The sequence below is a fragment of the Ceratotherium simum genome, chromosome 12 (genome assembly GCF_057802395.1).
Source record: "Ceratotherium simum simum isolate JZ-2026a chromosome 12, ASM5780239v1, whole genome shotgun sequence".
NCBI lineage: Eukaryota > Metazoa > Chordata > Mammalia > Perissodactyla > Rhinocerotidae > Ceratotherium > Ceratotherium simum.
In genome coordinates, this window is record NC_141911.1 from 18,916,909 (window position 1) to 18,937,196 (window position 20,288).

Sequence of the window (20,288 nt, forward strand, 5' to 3'; positions counted from 1 at the left end):
TGCCTGAAATGCTAGTGCCCCCCTACCCCACCCGCCGCCTTTGCTTAATTAATTCTTGTTTCATCCTTCAGAACTCAGCCCAAGCATTACTTCTTTAGGGAAGCTTTCTCTGACCTCTTTGACTTTGTCACATTTGCAATTTTCCATTGTTTATGTGATTATATGATTAATGTTTATCTTTACTGATAGATTTAAAGCTCCAGGAGAACTGACAGCATGTTGACTTTTGTTCTTTCTTGTATTCCCAGCGCCTAATGTTTTACTTAACACACAGTAGCCATTCAATACTATTTGTTGATGCAATAAATGAATTTCTAATTTTTCTTCTTTCTATGTAGGTCTGCCATTTTCATTAATAACTGCCACTTAAAGGACCAAAGTAAAGGATATTTGCTATATTTAATATTTTCCAGTTCAGGTTGGAGGCACAGATGGCAGCAAGAATGGGTAATTTTCAATTTAAAATATTTATAAATTATAAAATAATGATTCTTTAAGCTACACAGATTTAATAGAATTAAAATAACATTATTACTATTTCTTCTTTCTCCAAGAATAAGTAAAGGGTAACTCTTTTAAAAAGGATTGATTGAAAATAATCTATTCTCTTTCTCTTTCCTTTTAAGGTTTAGAAAAACACGTGATGTTTTTAGAGAAAATGTCACAGCTAATTTTAAGTGAAATGCCAGAAGCAGAGTGAGTATTGCTGTAGTAGCAAATAAAGAGATGTAAAATTCTATATCATATTCCCTGTATATCTATTTGGCCTTAAAGTGATATGTGATATCTATTCTATCTATCTATCTATCTATCTATCTATCTATCTATCTATCTATCTATCATCTATCAATCAATCATCTATTTCAGTATACATACTATAGTATATTTTATATGTATATATAGTTATATATATATGGTTGATATGGTATATCTCTTTGAGCCTAAGTTTGCTTATGTATAGAATGGTAATGACCCTGCCTTCTTCCTGTGAAGGATAGTCATGCATATGGATATATTTGAAAAGTCTTAGCATAGAGCTTAACATAAAATAATTTCTCAGCAAATTCAGCTATTGATGATAATGATAATGAGCTAGTAATAGCAATGCTGCTGCCTTTTTTGGACCTTATTTAATCTATATGTAATTTTTGTTTTAACCGTTTTCATTTTAGATATTCCAGTATATTCAATGATTTTGTTGAATCTGAATTTTTTCTTATTGATGGAGATTCATTACTCACCACATGCATATGTGAGAAATCACTAAAGCGGGGGCAGGAGCTCCACTTCTTCTACCTGGTTGAATGCTATCTTGTGGATATTATTAGTAAAGGAGGACAATTTGCCGTAGTTTTCTTCAAGGTAACATGTGATAGTTGAGTTCTTTTCTATAATTTGAGAACTAAAACTAAAATTCTTATTATTTTATAAATAGTTTTTTCTTATTAGAAAGTGAAATATATCTATAAAAATTCAGTAAATTTAAAGGAAGAACGGAAAAAAATTACCCGTAATCCCAATATTCAGAAATTACCACATTTAAGATTATTTTTTACTTGCAATAACAGAACTATATTGTAAGGAAACACAGGATCATGAAGGAGGGTAAGGAACCTCCTCAAGAGTGGCCCAGTTCATCTCTCTATTCTAGTCTTCCAACTCTGAGAGCTACTTCTGTATTCAAAACTCAGCTGTCAATTTATTTGAGCCCAGAAGGATGTCAAACTCACTAAAGCTACTTTGTTATTATTTGCTCTGTAGTAAATACCTCCCAGAGGATATATTTGGTCTTCCTTTTTTGATTATAAATCTAATTAATAAAACTTCAACAATTTCAAATACAGATATGTATAACCACTATCACCTCTTCCTCATTCTATTCCTAGATGTAAACAATGTGTTCCTCTTAAGGATTTTGGTGTGTGTCTGTTCAGTCAGGTTGCTGTCCACATTATTGTTACATTTTTGAACATTGCTGACTGCTTGCAAGCAATGTTTTGAATAAAGAGCCAGTGTTTTAGCCTAATACTTACAGTCTGGTTTACAGCACTAATTTTAGTCTGTTGAGAAAAATCTATGCTGCTTCACGAGGGTCACAACGACCTGGGACAATTCTCTCAAATAAAGGGATCCACCTCAGCTTCTCGTTCTGGATAATTTATATCCACCATTTGCTTTTATATATTTTTCTGTCCTTTTTCTTTTTGAAGTGAGATTGGAGAGGAAAAGAATTAGAGTGGGAAGGGAAAGTGTGATAAACTCTGAGTATTGTGTGCCTGCTTAAAGGGGACATGTGTATTTAAATCCAAACTGTGATTTTGGCATGTATTTGTGAAATAGCACTCAGGTTTAAGAGTCTGTTCCGTGACTATAAAACACAAGAAAACTGTTGGAACCTATTCCTTTAACGATTTTAATGATATGTGTTAACCAACTAAACTAGTAAACTACTAAATGATAATTTCAAAATAATGTACTTCGACCCCCCACAGGATGCTGAGTATGCATATTTCAACTTCCCTGAACTTCTTCCTTTGAGAACTGCTTTAATTCTTCATCTTCAGCGTAACACCACCATTGATGTTCGAACAACATTTTCTGGATGCTTATCACAGGAGTGGAAAACTTTCTTGGAAGAGAGTTATCCATATTTTCTAATAGTTGCAGATGAAGGCCTGAACCATCTACAAACACACCTTTTCAACTTTTTAATCATTCAATCTTGGGCAATGAAGATCAATGCTGTGCTTTCCTCAGGGCAAGCATCTGATATTCTTCGACTTTATGCATACTTTATGCCAACCAAGTACAGGAACCAAATGTTTTTCAAGCAGGTAATTTATATCTAAAAGACAAATTTCTTCCAGCATTTTACAAAATTTTCTAAATTACTTGACTTAGTTTTATTTCCACCTCTTCTGTAGAAGTTATCATAGGTTTAACAGAGAGGTATAGAAAATTAGTAATAATACAAATGCAGTCAGTTAGTGAGCACCTATTGTCATAAAAGTAGTGCTTGGTGCTTCCCATGAGTCATTTCATTTAACCCTCACAAAAACCCTTCAAGGTAGGTGTTAGCATCATCTGTGTTTGGCAGATGAGGAAATAGATACTTGAATAAGTAAACTGCTCATCATCAGTACCAAATGAATAATAAAGCATGGATTTGAATAGAGGCTGTCTGACTCCAGCCCTTATGTGCTTAACTACTGAGTGGTATACTGCCTCCAAGTTAATGAGGGCTAGAAATGCATTAAATTGGAGGTGAAAGTTCTGCCTCTGTTGCTGAGACATACTAGTGAAATGATAATAGGATAATAATAATGGTATAATAATATGGTAGCTTTTAATGAGAAAACAGTGGAGAAGGTTGATGAAGAAGGAAAATAAATAAGTTAATTTCTTAATATTAAATCATTAATAGAATTTTCATAGTATTTAGAATTTTAATTCCATGATCTTATTATTTTGCTGTATTAGTATATTTGACAATTACTGTATTAACTTTTGGAAGTCAAAAACGCATACAGATTTTATAAATAAATCTAGTTTCTGTTTAATTTTCACTACTTCAGGTGAAATCTGAATATAAAGATAATTCTATATTTCCTCAAAATGATTTTTGAGTCAATTAACATTTTTCATTCTTTGAGAATTGTGTCACACCCCTCCTGGTATTTGGAGACATCCAGATGGTTTTATGAAATCTGATAAGATAGTTTATTTTGCTTTAGTTAGAACTCCAATCATTAAACTATTTCCAACGCTAGTTGCCCACTGTGAGCAGGAACAGGTCTGGTATTCATTTTTTAATTGGGAGGAGGTACTGTAGTCAGTTGATCTCATTTTATTCATTTTGAGCAATTTCTGAATCTGAGTTTTAGGAGTGCCCTACAAGCATCTTTCTTAATCTCTCCTTAAGAAGAATTTTTTTTTAATGGAGGATTTTATTTCTGGTAAAATAATTTATTTCCTAATTTATAGAAGACTCACCTTAAAGAGGTTATTTCATTTATCAATTTGAGGACTGTGAAATGCAAATAAAAATGCAACGTATGTTGGTAATGGCTGTTGCTGGATGATAGGCAGCCAGGGGGAGGTTATCCTATTCTCTATTTATGTCTATGTTAGAAATTTTTTATAATAAAACATAACACATTAAAAGGGGACAATGTTTCTTTCTGAGATGTTGGAAATATTCTAAAATTAGATTATGATGATGGTTGTATAACTCTGTAAATTTACCAAAAGTCATTTAATTGTACCTTAAAGTGAGTGAATTTTGTTATGTTAATTATACTTTCATAAAGATGTTAAAAAAATAAAATACATTAAATTCCCAGACAAAAATTAATTTGACAAAGACAAAATAGTGCTGTTTGGCAGGCTGTAAAAGCATTGTTGATCTATAATTATATCAGTGTAAGTTTTTTAAATTAGAAATATAACTTCAGGATCTGATTTTCTGTAGTTAGAAAGTAACTAGATACTTTATTCATGACAATTTATGTGATTTGCCTTCCTTTCACAGAATAAAGAGAGGGTTGAGAATGCTTATAAAGCCCTGATTACACAACTGGAAAAATGTAGAGTTTTGGCATTAGAATCTCTTTTTGGAAATTTAAAATGGATGCATATCATGGAAGAGGTACTGAAACTTTAAGAAAACTTTTTATTTGAACTGTTTAATTATAAAAAAAGTTGCAAAAATAGTGCAGAATCCCCATATACCTCTCACCCACCCTCCCCCAATGTTAACATTTTATGTAACCATGGTACTTTTATCAAAACCAGGAAATTAACATCAGTATAATACTCTTAACTAAGTTTCAGACCTTATGTGAATTTCACTTACTTTTCTACTAATGTTCTTTTTCTGTTCCAGGATTCTATCCAGGGTCCCACATCCATTTAGTTATTTCTCTCTAGTCTCCTCCAATCAGTAATTGTTTCTCAGTCTTTCCTCGTTTTTCATGACATTTTTGAAAGGTATTGATCAGTTATTTTTTAATATTCCTTAATTTGGGCTTGTCTGATGTTTTCTCATGATTGGAATGAGGGTATATATTTTTGGCAGGAATGCCACTGGATTGATGTTGTGTCCTCAATGTTGTGTACCAAAGGGTTCATGATGTTGATATGTCTTAACAGTGGTTAAGCTGGTGCCTGCCAGCTTCTCCACTGTAAAGTTACTATTTTTCCTGACTATGCAAATCCTGTTTCTTCTCAAACTTTTGCCGATTTATTTTAGAACTCATCAGTGGATCTTGTGTTACTTATGTTTTTGACTGATGGTTATTTTCTGTTTAATTCTTTCCTTTAAATTTATTAATTGGAATTCTACTGTAAGGAAGAGCTACTCTAGCTCTGCCATTTATTTTTTTATTGATATCTATATGGACTAATGGATATTTATTTTATATTATAGGTTAAAGTCCAATATTATAATTATTTTGGTGCTCAAATCGTTCCAGGTTTGAGCATTAGAAACTCCTTCAGGTTTGCATCTGCATTCTTTTACAAGCTTCGCATCTTCTTTCTTTTTTTAAACTACTTTATTGAGGTAGGATGGCATAGATTGTGGTGATGGTTAAACAGATGTATATTTATCTCCAAATTCATCAGTCCCATCAAATTCATCAGCCCCCAAATTCATCAAAAAGTCCCATTCTTTTGAGCACTGTCTTATTTTTTTCATACCTGTGTACTTATTATTTTATTCTCTTATTATTATCAATTTTTACTCAGGTAAAAGTGATACATAACATTATATAAGATTCAGATTATAATTATAATTTGACATCATGTGATTTGACATCTGTATATACTACAAAGTGATCACCAAAAGTTTAATTACCATCCATTACCATACAAATGACCCCCTTTACCCATTTTTTGCCTACCCTCAAACCTCCTTCCCCTCTGGTAACCACCAATCTGTTCTCTGTGTCGATGAGTTTGTTTTGTTTTTTTAGATTCCACATGAGTGAAATCATACAGTATTTGTCTTTCTTCATCTGACTTATTTCACTTAGCATAATACCCTCAAGATCCATCTATATTGTTACATATGGCAAGATTTCATTCTTTTTTATGGCTGAATAATATTCCATTGTATATATATATGTATCACGTCTTCTTTATCCATTCATCTCTTGATGGACACAGGATGTTTCCGTATCTTGACTACTGTAAATAATGCTGCAGTGAACACACAGGTGCATGTATCTTTTCAAATTGGTGTTTTTGTATTCTTTGGATAAATACCCAGAAGTAGAAAACCTGGATCATATGGTAGTTCTATTCTTAATTTTTAGAGGAATCTCTACACAGTGGCTGCACCAATTTACATTCTCACCAATAGTGTACAAGGGCTCCTTTTTCTCCACATCTTCTCCAACACTTGTTATTTCTTGTCTTTTTGATAATAGCCATTCTAACAGTTGCGAGGTGATATCTCACTGTGGTTTTTGTTTTCATTTCTCTGATGGTTAGTAATATTGAGCATCTTTTCATGTGCCTGTTGGCTGTCTGTGTATCTTTGGAAAAATATCTGTTCCTCTTTTAATTGGATTGTTTGTTTTTTTGTTGTTGAGTTGTATGAGTTCTTTATATATTTTGGATATTAATTCCTTGTCAGATATATGATTTGCAAATATCTTCTCCCATGCAGGAGGTTGCCTTTTTGTTTCAATGATGGTTTCCTTCACTGTGCAGAGGCTTTTTGGTTTGGTATAGTCCATTTGTTTATTTTCACTTTTGTTTCCCTTGCTTTTGGAGTCAGATCCACAAAGATATCACTAAGACTGATGTCAAGGAGCTTACCGCCTATGTTTTCTTTTAGGAATTTTATGGTTTCATGTTTTACATTCATTAAATCCATTTTGAGTTAATTTTTGTGTACAGTGTAGGTTAGTGGTCTAGTTTCATTCCTTTGCATGTGGCCGTTCAGTTTTCCCAACACCATTTATTGAATAAAGGGTCCTTTCTCCATTGCATGTTCTTGGCTCCTACATTGAAAATTAATTGTCCATATATGTGTGGGTTTAGTTCTGGGCTCCTAATTCTGTTCTGTGCATCTGTTTTTACGTCACGATAGCTTTGTTTTGATTACTATAACTTTATAGTATAGTTTGCAATCAGGGAGTGTGATACTCCCAGCTTTATTCTTCTTTCTCAGGATTGTTTTCGCTATTCAAGATCTTTTGTGGTTCCATACAAATTTTAGAATTTTTGTTCTAGTTCTGTGAAAAATGCCATTGGAATTTTGATAAGGATAGCATTGAATCTGTGGATTGCTTTGGGTAGTATGGACATTTTAACAATATTAATTCTGTGAGCATGGGATATCTTTCCATTTATTTGTGTCTTCTTCAATTTCTCTCATCAGTGTCATACAGTTTTCAGTGAACAGGTCTTTCACTTTCTTGGTTAAATTTGTTCCTAGGTATTTTATTCCTTTTGATGTAATTGGAAATGTGATTGTTTTCTTTTTTTTTTTTTTGTGAGGAAGATCAGCCCTGAGCTAACATCCATGCTAATCCTCCTCTTTTTGCTGAGGAAGACAGGCTCTGAGCTAACATCTATTGCCAATCCTCCTCCTGTGATTTTTTTCTTAATTTTTCTTTATGATAGTTCATAGTAGTGTGTAAAAATGCCACAGATTTCTGTATATTGATTTTTGTATCCTGCTACTTTAATGAATTCATTTATTAGTTCTAGCAGTTTTTTGGTGGAATCTTTGGGGTTTCTATATATGGTATCATGTCATCTGCAAATAGTGACAATTTTACTTCTTCCTTTCCAATTTGGATACCTTTTACTTCTTTTTCTTGCCCAATTGCTGTGGCTAGGAGTTCCAATACTGTGTTGAATAAAAGTGGCAAGAGTCAGCATCCTTGTCTTATTCCTGATCTTAGAGGAAAGCTTTTGGCTTTTCACCACTGAGTATGATGTTATCTGTGGGTTTGTCATATATGGCCTTTATTATGTTTAGGTACGTTCCCTCTGTACCCATTTTGTTAAGAGTTTTTATCATAAACGGTTGTTGAATTTTGTCCAATGCTTTTTCTACATCTATTGAGATGATCAAATGATTTTTATCCTTCATTTTGTTAATGTGGTATATCACATTGATTGATTTGCAGATGTTGAACCATCCTCGCATCCCAGAATAAATCTCACTTGATCATGGTGTATGATCTTTTTAATATATTGTTGAATTTGGTTTGCTAATATTTTATTGGTGATTTTGCATCTATGTTCATCAGGAATATTCCCCTGTAATTTTCCTTTTTTGTGGTGCCTTTGTGGACGCCAGCCAGTGTAATGCTGGCCTTGTAAAATAAGTTTGGAAGTGTTTCCTCCTCTTCAATTTTTTGGAAGAGTTTGAGAAGGCCAGCTATTAAATCTTTGAATGTTTGGTAGAACTCTTCATTGAAGCCATCTGGTCCTGGACTTTTGTTTTTTGGGAGGTTTTTGATTACTTATTCAATTTCCTTACTAGTGATCAGTCTATTCAGATTTTCTATTTCTTCATGATTCGGTCTTGGAAGATTGTATGTTTCTAGGAAATTATCCATTTCTTCTAGGTTGTTCCATTTGTTGGTGTATAATTGTTCATTGTAGTCTCTTATAATCTGTGGTTTCAGTTGTAACTTTTGATCTTTCATTTCTGATTTGTTTATTAGTGCTTTCTTTCTTTTTTCTTAGTTAGTCTAGCTAAAGGTTTGTAAATTTTGTTTATCTTTTCCAACAGCCAGCTCTTAGTTTTGTTGATCTTTTCTACTGTCTTTTTAGTCTCTATTTTGTTTATTTCTGTTCTGATTTTTATTATTTCCTCCTTCTACTGCCTTTGGGCTTTGTTTGTGCTTCATTTTCTACCTCCATTTTCTACCCCCTTCTACCTCCTATAAAGTTAGATTGTTTATTTGAGATTTTTCTTGTTTCTTGAGGTAGGCCTGTATTGCTATGAACTTCCTTCTTAGAACTGCTTTTGCTGCATCCCAAAGATTTTGGTATATTGTATTTCTGTTTTCATTTGTTTCTAGGTATTTTTTGATTTCTTTGATGACTCATTGGTTGTTCAGTAGTGTGTTGTTTAATCTCCACTTTTTGTGGTTTTCCCAGTTTTCTTCTTGTTATTGATTTCTAGTTTCATACCACTGTGGGTGGAAAAGACACTTGATATGATTTCAATCTTCTTGATTTTATTGAGACTTGTTTTGTGGCCTCACATGTGGTCTATCCTAGGGAATGTTTCATCTGCACTTGAGAAGAATATGTATTCAGTTGCTTTTGGATGGAATGTTCTGTATATATGTATTAAGTCCATCTGATCTAATGTGTCATTTAAGGCTGATGTTTCCTCATTAATTTTCTGTCTGGATGACCTATCCATTGATGTAAGTGGGGTGTTAAAGTCCCATGCTGTTATTGTATTGCTGTGAATTTCTCCTTTTAGGTCCATTAGTATTTGCTTTATATATCTTGGTGCTCCTAGATTGGGTGCATGTGTATTTATGTGTTATGTCTTCTTGCTGGATTGACCCTTTTATCATTATGTAATGCCCTTCTTTGTCTTTTACTACAGTCTTTGTTTTAAAGTCTGTTTTGTCTAAGTATAGCTACACTAGCTTTCTTTTCATTTTCGTTTGCATGGAATATCTTTCTCCATCCCTTCACTTTCAGTTTGTGTGTGTACTTACTTCTGAAGTGAGTCTCTTGTATGCAGCATATTGGTGGGTCTTGTTGTTTTATCTATTCAGCCACTTTATGCCTTTTGATTGGAGAATTTAGTCCATATACATTTAAAGTAATTATTCATGGATAGATACTTATTGCCATTTTGTTAATTGTTTTCTGGCTGTTTTTGTAGTTCCTCTATGTTCCTTTCTTCTTCTGGTTCTCTCTTCACTTGTGGTTTGATGGCTTTCTTCAGTGTTATGTTTAGATTGCTTTATCATTTTCTTTTGTGTATTTACTATAAGTGTTTGCTTTTTGGCTACCATGAGGTTCATGTATAACTTCCTTTGGATGTAACAGTCTATTTTAAGTTGTTAGCAACTTAAATTTGAACACATTCCGAAACTTTACGCTTTTCTCCCCTTCCATGTTTTATATTTTTGTCACAAATTACATCTTTTTATTTTATGTGTCCTTTAACTAATTGTTGAAGTTTTATTTGATTTTACTATTTTTGTCTTTTAACCTTCATATTTGCTGTATAATTGTTTGATCCACTAACTTTACTCTATATTTACCTTTTCCAGTGAGATTTTTTACTTTCATATGTTTTCTAGTTGTTAATTAGTGTCATGTCTTTTCAGTTTAGAGAAGTCCCTTTAACATTACTCATAAGTCTAATTTAGTGGTGATAAATTTCTTTAGCTTTTGCTTATGTGGAAAACTCAGTCTCTCCTCAATTCTGAATGATAAGCTTGCTGGGTAGAGAATTCTTGGTTGGAAGTTTTTTCTTTCAGCACTCTGAATATGTCATGCCACTCTCTTCTGGCTTGCAAAGTTTCTGCTAAAAAATCTGCTGATAGCCTTATTCTCTTGTAGATAATAAGTTGTTTTTCTCTTGCTGCTTTTGAGAGTCTCTCTTTATCTTTAACTTTTACCATTTTAATTATAATGTGTCTTGGTGTAGCTCTCTTTGGGTTCATCTTGTTTGGAACTCACTGGGTTTTTTGGACTTTTATGTCCAATTCTTCCCAGATTAGTGAAGTTTTCAGCCATTATTTCTTTTTTTTTTTTTTTTTTTGGGCAGAGAGCTCCTCCTCATCTGCTGTTTCTTTTTTTTTTTTTTAATAATTTTATTTATTTATTTTTGTTCCCCCAAAGCCCCAGTAGATAGTTGTATGTCATAGCTGCACATCCTTCTAGTTGCTGTATGTGGGACGTGGCCCCAGCGTGGCCGGAGAAGCGGTGCGTCGGTGCGCGCCCAGGATCCGAAACTGGGCCACCAGCAGCGGAGCGCGCGCACTTAACCGCTAAGCCACGGGGCCGGCCCCCATTATTTCTTCAAATAAGTTTTCTGGCCCTGTTTCTCTCCTGTTTCCTTCTGGGACCCCTATAATGTGAATGTTATTCCAAGCACTGTCTTACTTTTTGAAACCACAAGATGTCTCATCTTGTATTTTCCCTTCTCAAGCCAAGATCTGGGAACTATGTTTGCTCATTGCTATGGGGGTTGCATTGCTACTAGGAGTTTTCAGTGGACACAGCTAGGAAATATATGTGTGTGTACTAACCCATACATATATACCTGTCTATTTTTAATTTATCTATCTTAAATATCATGTGTTCATAGTGATAACTTTTATTCTAATCCAACTCCATATAGTTCATTTTACCCCCTCCCCCTTTATTTGTAAATTTTTTCTCTAATTGTGAGAAATCCAGCTCTAATTACCTACAATATATTTACTTATTTTTTCAATTCTAGTTTACACATATAGAAATTTTGGAATTGCTAACAATATCTAATGAGAAACATATTTACTAAGTGGATTACAGGATTTATGTGCAGTTCTTTTTATCTGTAGTCATAGAATATGTCAAAATACTGTTTTCCAAAATTATTTAGGTTAGTTTTTTTCTTGCCCACCCTCTTCAATGTGGTTATGTTATTCGTTATTAATACAGTTAAGTTCATTGGTTAGGGTTTGTATTTCACTTTGGGTCTCTCTCACTCATATCTTGATTGTTTTTAATTATGTTTGTTTTTACAACTCACCCCTTTCCCAAATACTTCCTATGGGTAACTTGCTTCTTTAGTCTCATGTTTATTCTTCCTGTATTTTTTTGCACAAAACCAGATATTTGTGTATTTTTTTATATCCTCTTTTTTTCTTAAATGAAGGATAGCATATTATAGATATGCTTTAGTACTTTTCTTTTGGCACTTAACAGCATGTCTTAGAAATCATTTTAAAACTGTTTATAGATATCTTCCTCATTATGTTATATAGCTGCATAGTAACCGCTTGTGTGGATGTACTATAGTTTATTTAACCAATTTCCTATTATGGAAATTATATTGTTTCCAACATTTTGCAATTACAATCAATACTGTAATGAATAACCACATGTATATGTAATTTTGTGTTGTTGGAGGTATATCTTCAGAGTAGATTTTAATAAATGGGATTAATGAGTCAAAAGATAAGTGTATATGTAGCTTAATTAGATTTTGTCAATTTTCTTTCTAGAAGGACTGTACCAATCTTTTTTCTCTTTCAATTTTTAAGTGTTCTTTATATATTACAGATATTAGCTCTTTGTCCATAATATATTTTATGAATATTTTCTTCCAATTTGTCAGTTGTCTTTTGACTTTATGGTGTTTTTTTCATATACATTTTAAAAATATTTAATTTAATTTTAAATTTATTAATCTTTTTTTGATGCTTTGCCTCTAGATTTTGAGTCAGAGTTAGAAAGCCTTTCAGTACACATATCAAGGTTAAAGAGGAATTTGCCTGTGGTTTCTTCTTATAATTTTTTTTTATCTTTAGGTCTCTAATACATTTGGAGTTTATTCCTGTGTACAGGATGAGATATGGATATAATTTTTATCTTTTTCAAAGGGATACTCAGTGCCATTTATTAAAAAGTCCAACTTTATCCCAGTGATTTCAGATGCCATATTTGTCATTCATTAAATTTTTTATATGTATTTGGAAATAATTCTGGACTTTATATTCTGTTCCAGTGGTTTATTTGCAAGTTCCACATTCTTTTGATTATAAGACTTCGTAGTATTTTTAATATCTTGTTGGGCCAGTTTTTCTCTTACAGTATTTTCACAGCTATTCTTGCATCTTTATTTTTCTATATAAACTTTTGTTATCAACTTTTCTAACTTCAAAAAATATCTTGTTGTCATTTTTATTGGAGCACATTGAATTTATAAATTAAATTGGAGAGAATTGGCATCTTTATAATGTTGACTGATTCTATGCAAGAAGAGGGATATGTTTATATTGTTCAAGTCTATTTTTATGAGTTCAAAAAATTTCCTCATATGTATTTTGCACATTTCTTGTTAATTTTCTTCCTAACTACTTGACGTTTTTGTTGTTGTTGTAAGTGGGGTTTTCTCTACCATTATATTCTCTAACTCTTTGTTGTTTGTGCATATGAAATCCATTGATTTTTGTATATCGATTCTATATCCTGATGCCTCATTGAAATTTTTATTTTTGACTTAGTTTTATTATTAATTCTTTGGGGTTTTCCTTATATACTATTGTATCATCTGTGAGCAAAGATAGTTTTGCATCTTCTTTACTGGTTCTTATGCCTTAAATTGCTTTTTCTTATCTAATTGCATTAGCTAATAAATCTAGGACAGTGTTAGATAGTAGCAGAGATAGTGGGCATCTTTGTCTTGTTCCTGATTTTAGTGGAAATGTCTCCAGTGTTTCCGCATGAAATATATATATATTCTGATGTTAAGAGTGTAACCCTCAACTTATAATTTTGGGTGTCTTCATCGTGAATATGTGTGGAAAGTGTGGATACAATTATATAATTTTGTTCCCTTTTAGCTTTATTATTATGGTATTTTGATATCAATGAATTTCCTAATATTGAAGCAACTCTGCATTCTTGGAATAATTCCCACTTGATCATGGTGTATTATTTTCTTGATATGGTGTTGGATTCTGTTTGCTAATATTTTGTTTAGAGTTTTTGCATCAGTAGGCATGAATGATACTTTTCTGTAGTTTTCTTTCTGTACATTGTATTTATCTGGTTAGGTATCAGTGTCATACATGCTTCACAAAAAAAGATTAGAATGTTTTCCCTTCCTTTTCAATATTCTTAAATAATTTATAGATCATTGAGATTATTCGGTTTTTGAAGATTTGATAGAATTTGTTTGTAAAGTCATATGGTTCTGGGAAAGCCATCTGGGCCTGGTGCTTTTTTGTGGGCGTCTTAATAATTTTCTCTATTTGTTCTATGAAAATTGGTTTCTTTAAGCTTACTAACTCTAATGGGGTCAATTTTAGCAATTTTGTTCTTATGAGGAAATTATCTATTTTATTTATGTTTCAAGTTTGTTTGCATAGAGTTTGCAAAGTAGGCTTTTAAAATAAAAATTTTCTTCTGTTTCAATGGTCATTTTCCCTTGACATTTTTTAGTTGTAGATTTTTAATTTCTCCTATTTTTAATGACCAAATTAGCTAATGGTTTGTCTATTTTTTTAAAGTTTTTCAAAAATTTCTAGAATTTTGATTTAATTAGTTCTATCAATTTTCTTTTATTAATTTGTGCTTTCTTTTATTTTTATTTTTTTGCTTCCTTTTGCTTTATTTTGGTTTACTTTATTGTTCCTTTTTAGATTTTCTTTTTTGGAGCTGAGAATTTAATCCACTTCTTTTTATTCTTTCATTTTTATTGTTAAATATGTTTAGTGCAATAAATTTTCCTCTGATTACTGCTTTAAATGTATCCCGTAGATTTGCAGTGTTTTTATTATCACTTTTATAAATTCTGTAATTTCAGTTTGTATTTTGCCTTTCATCCAGGAGTAGCTTGATAGAAAATGTTTTTAAGTTCCAGATTGAAGGGCCTTCATGCTTTTTTTAAAAAAGAAAAAAACAAATTCTACCTTTAACATATTGCGATCAAAGCGCTATTTGTAATATTTCTACACTATGGAAGTTCCTGATGTTTTCTTTGTGATTTAACATGTGATCAACTTTTATAGATGTACCGAGGGCACTTTGGAATGCATATTCTTTCTCACCAGGGTGTAGAGTTTGATTCATAAGATCTACTCTATTGATTATGCTGTTTAAGTCTTCTATCCTCTTACTTGTTTTAGTTCACTTGTTCTCTCTTGTGCTGAAAATGGTATATTAAAAATCTGTTACTATTAGTCTGTTTCTATATGTAGTTCTTTTTATATCCTGTAATTTTGCTTCATAAAGTTGGTTGTGGCATAATTATTCATGTGAAATAAACTATTCATAAGGGATATATCTTCTTTATGGATTGTGACTTTTAGAATAAAAGAGGGCTCTTCTTTTTCACATTTAATGCTTTTGAGCTTGAATTCTACCTAGCCTGATACCAAGATTGCTAGCCTCTGATCTCTTTTTGTTTTCATTTGCTTAGTATACTTTTGCCCATCCCTTTATTTTTGGTCTTTCTGAATCACTTTGTTTTAGTTGTGTCTCTTGTATATGTGTACTCATATAGATATAGATGAGTCTTGTTTTGTGATCTAAATTGAAACCTTTTTTCCTTTTCTAGGTGAATTAAGCTCATTCACATTTATTGTTATAACTGATATGTTTGATTTGATTCTATCATAATATTTCATTATTATTTTATTGTTATATTAGTCTAATATATGAAAGTTATTATATTATTATATATTATGTGTGTATTTTGGTATATAAGCTACATTTCTTTAATGATGAGGTGTATATTTTTTGCTATTTTATTTAAAACTTTTTTGTATTTGGGTAGTTTTGCATGTTTTGTTATAGTAATTATCTTTGTACTTATAACTTTTGTTTTTTAAAAAATATTCTTACTCCTCTGTTTTCTTATTTTTATCTTTCATTATCTGGTTTATGAGATTTTTGTTTGTTTATTTGTTTATCAGTATCCTTTAGCACTCGTCTATTGTCTATGGTGGGTTTTCTTAGATTAGCATGTTAAAAATTAGCTCTGTTCTATTGTTTTTGTTGTTTTTCTTCAAGTGTCTGATAATACAAATATTGTTCCATCTTTGCTTCTTTCATTTCTACTATTTTCTCTCTGACCTCTTTTACTTTTTTCTTTATGCCATTTGGTTGTTTTCTTACCTTTATTCACTACTTCTTATTAAATTTTTATTGAGATTATTCCCCTTTGGTCATTTTGTAATTTATTCTTCATTTCTGAGATAGTTTTGCCTTTTCTAACATTATTTTTCTGAATTAAATTAATTATTTTGTTAATTTATTTCTTCTTTTCCAAGTCTGTTTTTGGTTTATGAGTTGCTGAATAAAGATCATTTTTCATACCATTAAGTGTTTGTTTTGGTTTATTTAGTTGTATTTAAGGTATAGACTCAGAGATTTCTTCTGCTTTATGGTTGCTGTTATTATTATTATTTTTGGTGGTGATGATGAGATTTTTCTCAGGTAGTTTGTGTGAAATCTTATATCTGCTGTCATTTTTTGCAATAGTTCTCTATGTACTTTCCTTTCATTCATTTATATGATACTGAGGTGTGTTATAAGTTTCCTAATTTAATTTAGTCATGCCTTTCCTGTCAGTCTAGCAGAGTCCAGGCATGTTAGTGGGAATTTTTTTGTTTGTTTATTTATTTTGATGGTGGGGGAGGGGTTGTGAGTCCTGTGATTTTGTGGTTTTCTTTTATCTTCCAGAGACCTAAATATTTTCATTGTCTTCTTTTCCCCTTCACCACTTACTTGCTAAAGAATGCTTCTTCCTTCCGCTTTGGCTTTGTTTTCTCCCCCAAAGCTATGTTTTTGGAAGATTGTTCCTTTAAATAGCACCTATTCTTTAAATAGTTTCTATCCTTTTAAGTCATATTTGTCCCTATAAACTGAGTCTGTCTCTTTTAATCACATGCCTGGCCCTTTTGTATGTCATGCATACTTTAAGTTATGCATTTAAGTTTAAGTTATGCTTTAAGTTATGCATACTTTGAAATTCCTTTCCTGTCATCTGTGTTCTATTCTACCTGGTTACTTTTTTTGTATTTTCAGACTTAGGGTAGATTTAATACATCTAGTGGTTGTTCCAATTCACTTTTCACTAATGTTCCTTTTTTGTGTTTCCTGCAATTTTTATCAATCTCTTTTTGGTCACTACAAAGCCTCCACTTGGGGCACAGGAGCACAAGGGATCGCAGAGCTGGATTTTGTGAATTTTTTCCCTTTACACAGAGCTATTTTGCAGTATCACTATTCTGTCTTCTTAAGTAATTCTGAGGATGTGTTTTTGTGCAGGATACTCACAGTTATAAAAACGTTTAATATTTTTAGGAAGTTGATTACTACAAACTATTGTTTTCAGCCACATAGAAGTCTCACAAAACTATGTATCTATGTATGTATGATAGAATTTTAGTAAAATGCATAAAAGAATTTGAAAAATATAAAAATGTCCTCTGAGTAATTCAGTGCCTCACATTGGAATAAAGGGTGACAAATATCATTAATAGAAGTATAATATCTAGATTTCAGTATGTCTTAGTCTTATTCCTCTGAATACTTTTCATACTCATTATACCATGATTACACATAGTTCTACCATTTAGAGGTAGAAATTCACATTTTTTGGATATATCCTGTCAGTCATGTTCCATGTATTTGTATACAATTGAGAACATATCATATATACCTTTTTATTCACTTTCTAAATTAGTATTATTTAAACATTTTCTGGTTATCAAAAATTCTTCACAAATTTTATTTTTAGGATGCATGATATTTCCCTAATGATAAATATTTAAATTGTTTGAAAATTGGCTCTGTGATGAACATCTTGGTGCATAGATCTTGGTGCACATTTTGTATTATTTACCTAACCTAGATACATAAAACTTGAATAGCCAATCAGAAAGTATCAGCATTTTTAATGATAATCATACATATTGCCAAATAGCTTTGCAGTAATTCTGTACCTATTTATGCTCTCATTAGCAAAGTATAAGAGAAATGACAAATCACATGATTTCCAGTGCTGTCTGTTATCATTAAAATATACTTTACTAACTTGAAAGTAGAAATATGCTAATTATTTTTTTTATTGCTAAAGAGATTGGACATTTATTCTATTTTATTAACATTTGTATTTCTTTTGTGAATTATCTGCTCACGTCTTATTAAAGGCTTAGATGTTTTCTTATTATAAGAGCTCTTTACATATTTAAATTTTAATGTTTTCACTGAAATATTTGTTGTAATTATTTTCTAATTTTAAAATTTTATTTATCATTTTTAACAAAAATATTTATAGTTTTGTGTAGTCATACCTGTACTTCTTTTCTGTATGATTTCTTCTAGTAAGATTTCTTATGAATAAAAATATTTTTCTAAATATTATGACATTTTACAATTTCCTTCTGTGACAGGCATGTGAAACTATTTCTCTGCTTAAGCAACTTTGGCCAGAAGGATCTGATATTCGGCGTGTTCTTTGTGTTACTTCATGCTCATTGTCTTTGAGAATGTACCGTCACTTTTTAGAAAACAGAAAGAAGACTACCTCTGGTCAGAAAACTAACATCCAACAGGTATGATTGTTATAACTTTACTGTGAAACATTGTTGCTTTCCACTTTTGAAATTTTATTGATTTTCATCTACCATTTCTTCCATTTGATACTTCATTTCTTCTGTAATTTACTGATATAAACTTCCAAAAAAGGGGTAAAAATTAGAATTTGCTTATGAGAAACATCTATTGTGCTGTTATGTGAGTTAGTGTTTTACTATACAGATGATCCCTTAGTACATGTTTAGCCAAATTTGTCCAGTCATCCAGAGGAAGAGGAAATAAGAAAGGAAGTTAGAATTTGGTGAGAGTTTGCAATGTTACAATGTTCTGGGTTCTTTACGTGCTTTGTGCGATTAAATCCTCACAACAGCATTTTTAGGGAGGTATTATGATTCCTATTTCACATATGGGAACACTGAGGTTCAGATAGTCCAGGTAACATTCCTCAAACCAAAGGTATTAAATAGTAGTGTGGATTGAAACCGGGTCCCGTCTTGTGCAAGTTCCACAATAGCAAATTGTCTTTTGAAAGAACATTCCTGCTGTAGTGTCTTGTGCCATCCTAGCTGGAGAGACACTAAAGGTTTTAACTTTCTTTATGGCAAATAGAGTCCATTAAGAATCTGTTGGCAGTTTGGGTTTGCTCTCCAACTAGTCATCCCTATATATGTGCACACGTGTGCATACACATACACACACACTCAGACACACACGTACACATACTATTTTGTATACAATCTGAGTGGTGGGGGATTCTTAGTTGAAGATTCTTATTAAAGAAAAGTGAAGTTTTGTCTCTTCTACAATTTTGTAAAGAAACAGGGCTCATCATCTTTTACCTAGCATCCTTTATATTTCATTTTCCAATATCTTCTTGAATATATTCTTAGTACAACGTTACTACATGATTAGGCGTGCCATTTTAAATTGTTATCGCAAACAATGATACTAAACTAAATGTGTCTGGAACTTCTAATCATTAGACCCTATTTGGCTCTCTGGATGTACTCTGAAAGAAGTCTTAGTCTTGCTTTACTGACAACCCTGCAAACATTTGAAGATGGCTATAAGATCCCTGTGCCATCGTGTTAAATATGCCTACTTCTTTACCCATCTTCTAATTGGCTAAGTGTTTTAGGTATGTCCTGGTTTCCTCACCCTGGTAATTTTTAATATATCTTTTGAAATATGATGACTTGGGCAGAATAGAGCGTTTAATGTGTGGCTCCAACAGTGCAGGGTCCTGTAGGATCATGTAAAGTTTGGCTTAACTGAAAATACTGAAAAATGCTTTATGTAAACTGTTATTGAGCTGGCAGTTTCCTGTCCCCCTTACTTCACATCTGTATAAATGCACTAGCGTTTATGTATGAAGAAAAGGACTTTCTCAGAAAGGTAGAATGAAGAATGTGTGATTTCTGCACAGCAAAATGTGACTGCTGACTTTTATGGTGCATCGTGCAGTTTCACAGCCTGCTGTTCTCTGGCTTATCTTTTTTATTTTGTTCAGGTGAAAAGTAATTGCTTAACCCTGCAAGAGATGGAGGATTTGTGTAGACTGCATTGTCTCAGTGTGGTTTTTCTACTCCACTTACCTCTTTCTCAAAGAGCTTGTACTAGATTCATCACTTCCCACTGGATTAACGACATTCAGACTTGCTTAAAAATGGTAAATATACTCTTTATTAGTATATTTATTTTTTGTTTCAATTGTTTGGTATATTAAAACCACAATCACCTTCAAAAATAGATTTATATGGGAACAATGTCAGCCCTCTGGGGGCTTTAAAAGTTTGCTGGCCTAAATCAATCACTTCCTTATTTTAACAACTCTGTTTTCTAGTAATAACAAACAGCATGATATATATCCAGCCTAAGGAAAAAGCCTCTCTATCTCCCTTCCACCAATCTCTGTCAAGATCAGGTTTTTGTGTCATCAACTGTAAGAGATTGCTGACCATTGTGTTCTGCTCTCGAGAGGAATTAGAGAAATCAGTGTAACAGTTTATCATTTTTGTCCATTATGG

At 32.0% G+C, this 20,288-nt stretch overlaps 1 protein-coding gene across 1 annotated transcript in view; it reads left to right on the forward strand.

The window, feature by feature from the left end:
* The first annotated feature begins 344 nt into the window (after positions 1-344).
* LOC101390837 (DExD/H-box helicase 60) overlaps positions 345-20,288 on the forward strand; it is a 104,948-nt gene continuing 85,004 nt past the window's right edge. The window contains exons 1-7 of the mRNA XM_087437446.1: positions 345-447; positions 627-696; positions 1,173-1,362; positions 2,493-2,834; positions 4,532-4,648; positions 18,117-18,278; positions 19,772-19,930. Of these exons, the coding sequence (XP_087293572.1) occupies positions 432-447; positions 627-696; positions 1,173-1,362; positions 2,493-2,834; positions 4,532-4,648; positions 18,117-18,278; positions 19,772-19,930 (1,056 nt within the window). The 5' untranslated portion in view covers positions 345-431. The remainder of the gene's footprint in view (positions 448-626; positions 697-1,172; positions 1,363-2,492; positions 2,835-4,531; positions 4,649-18,116; positions 18,279-19,771; positions 19,931-20,288) is intronic.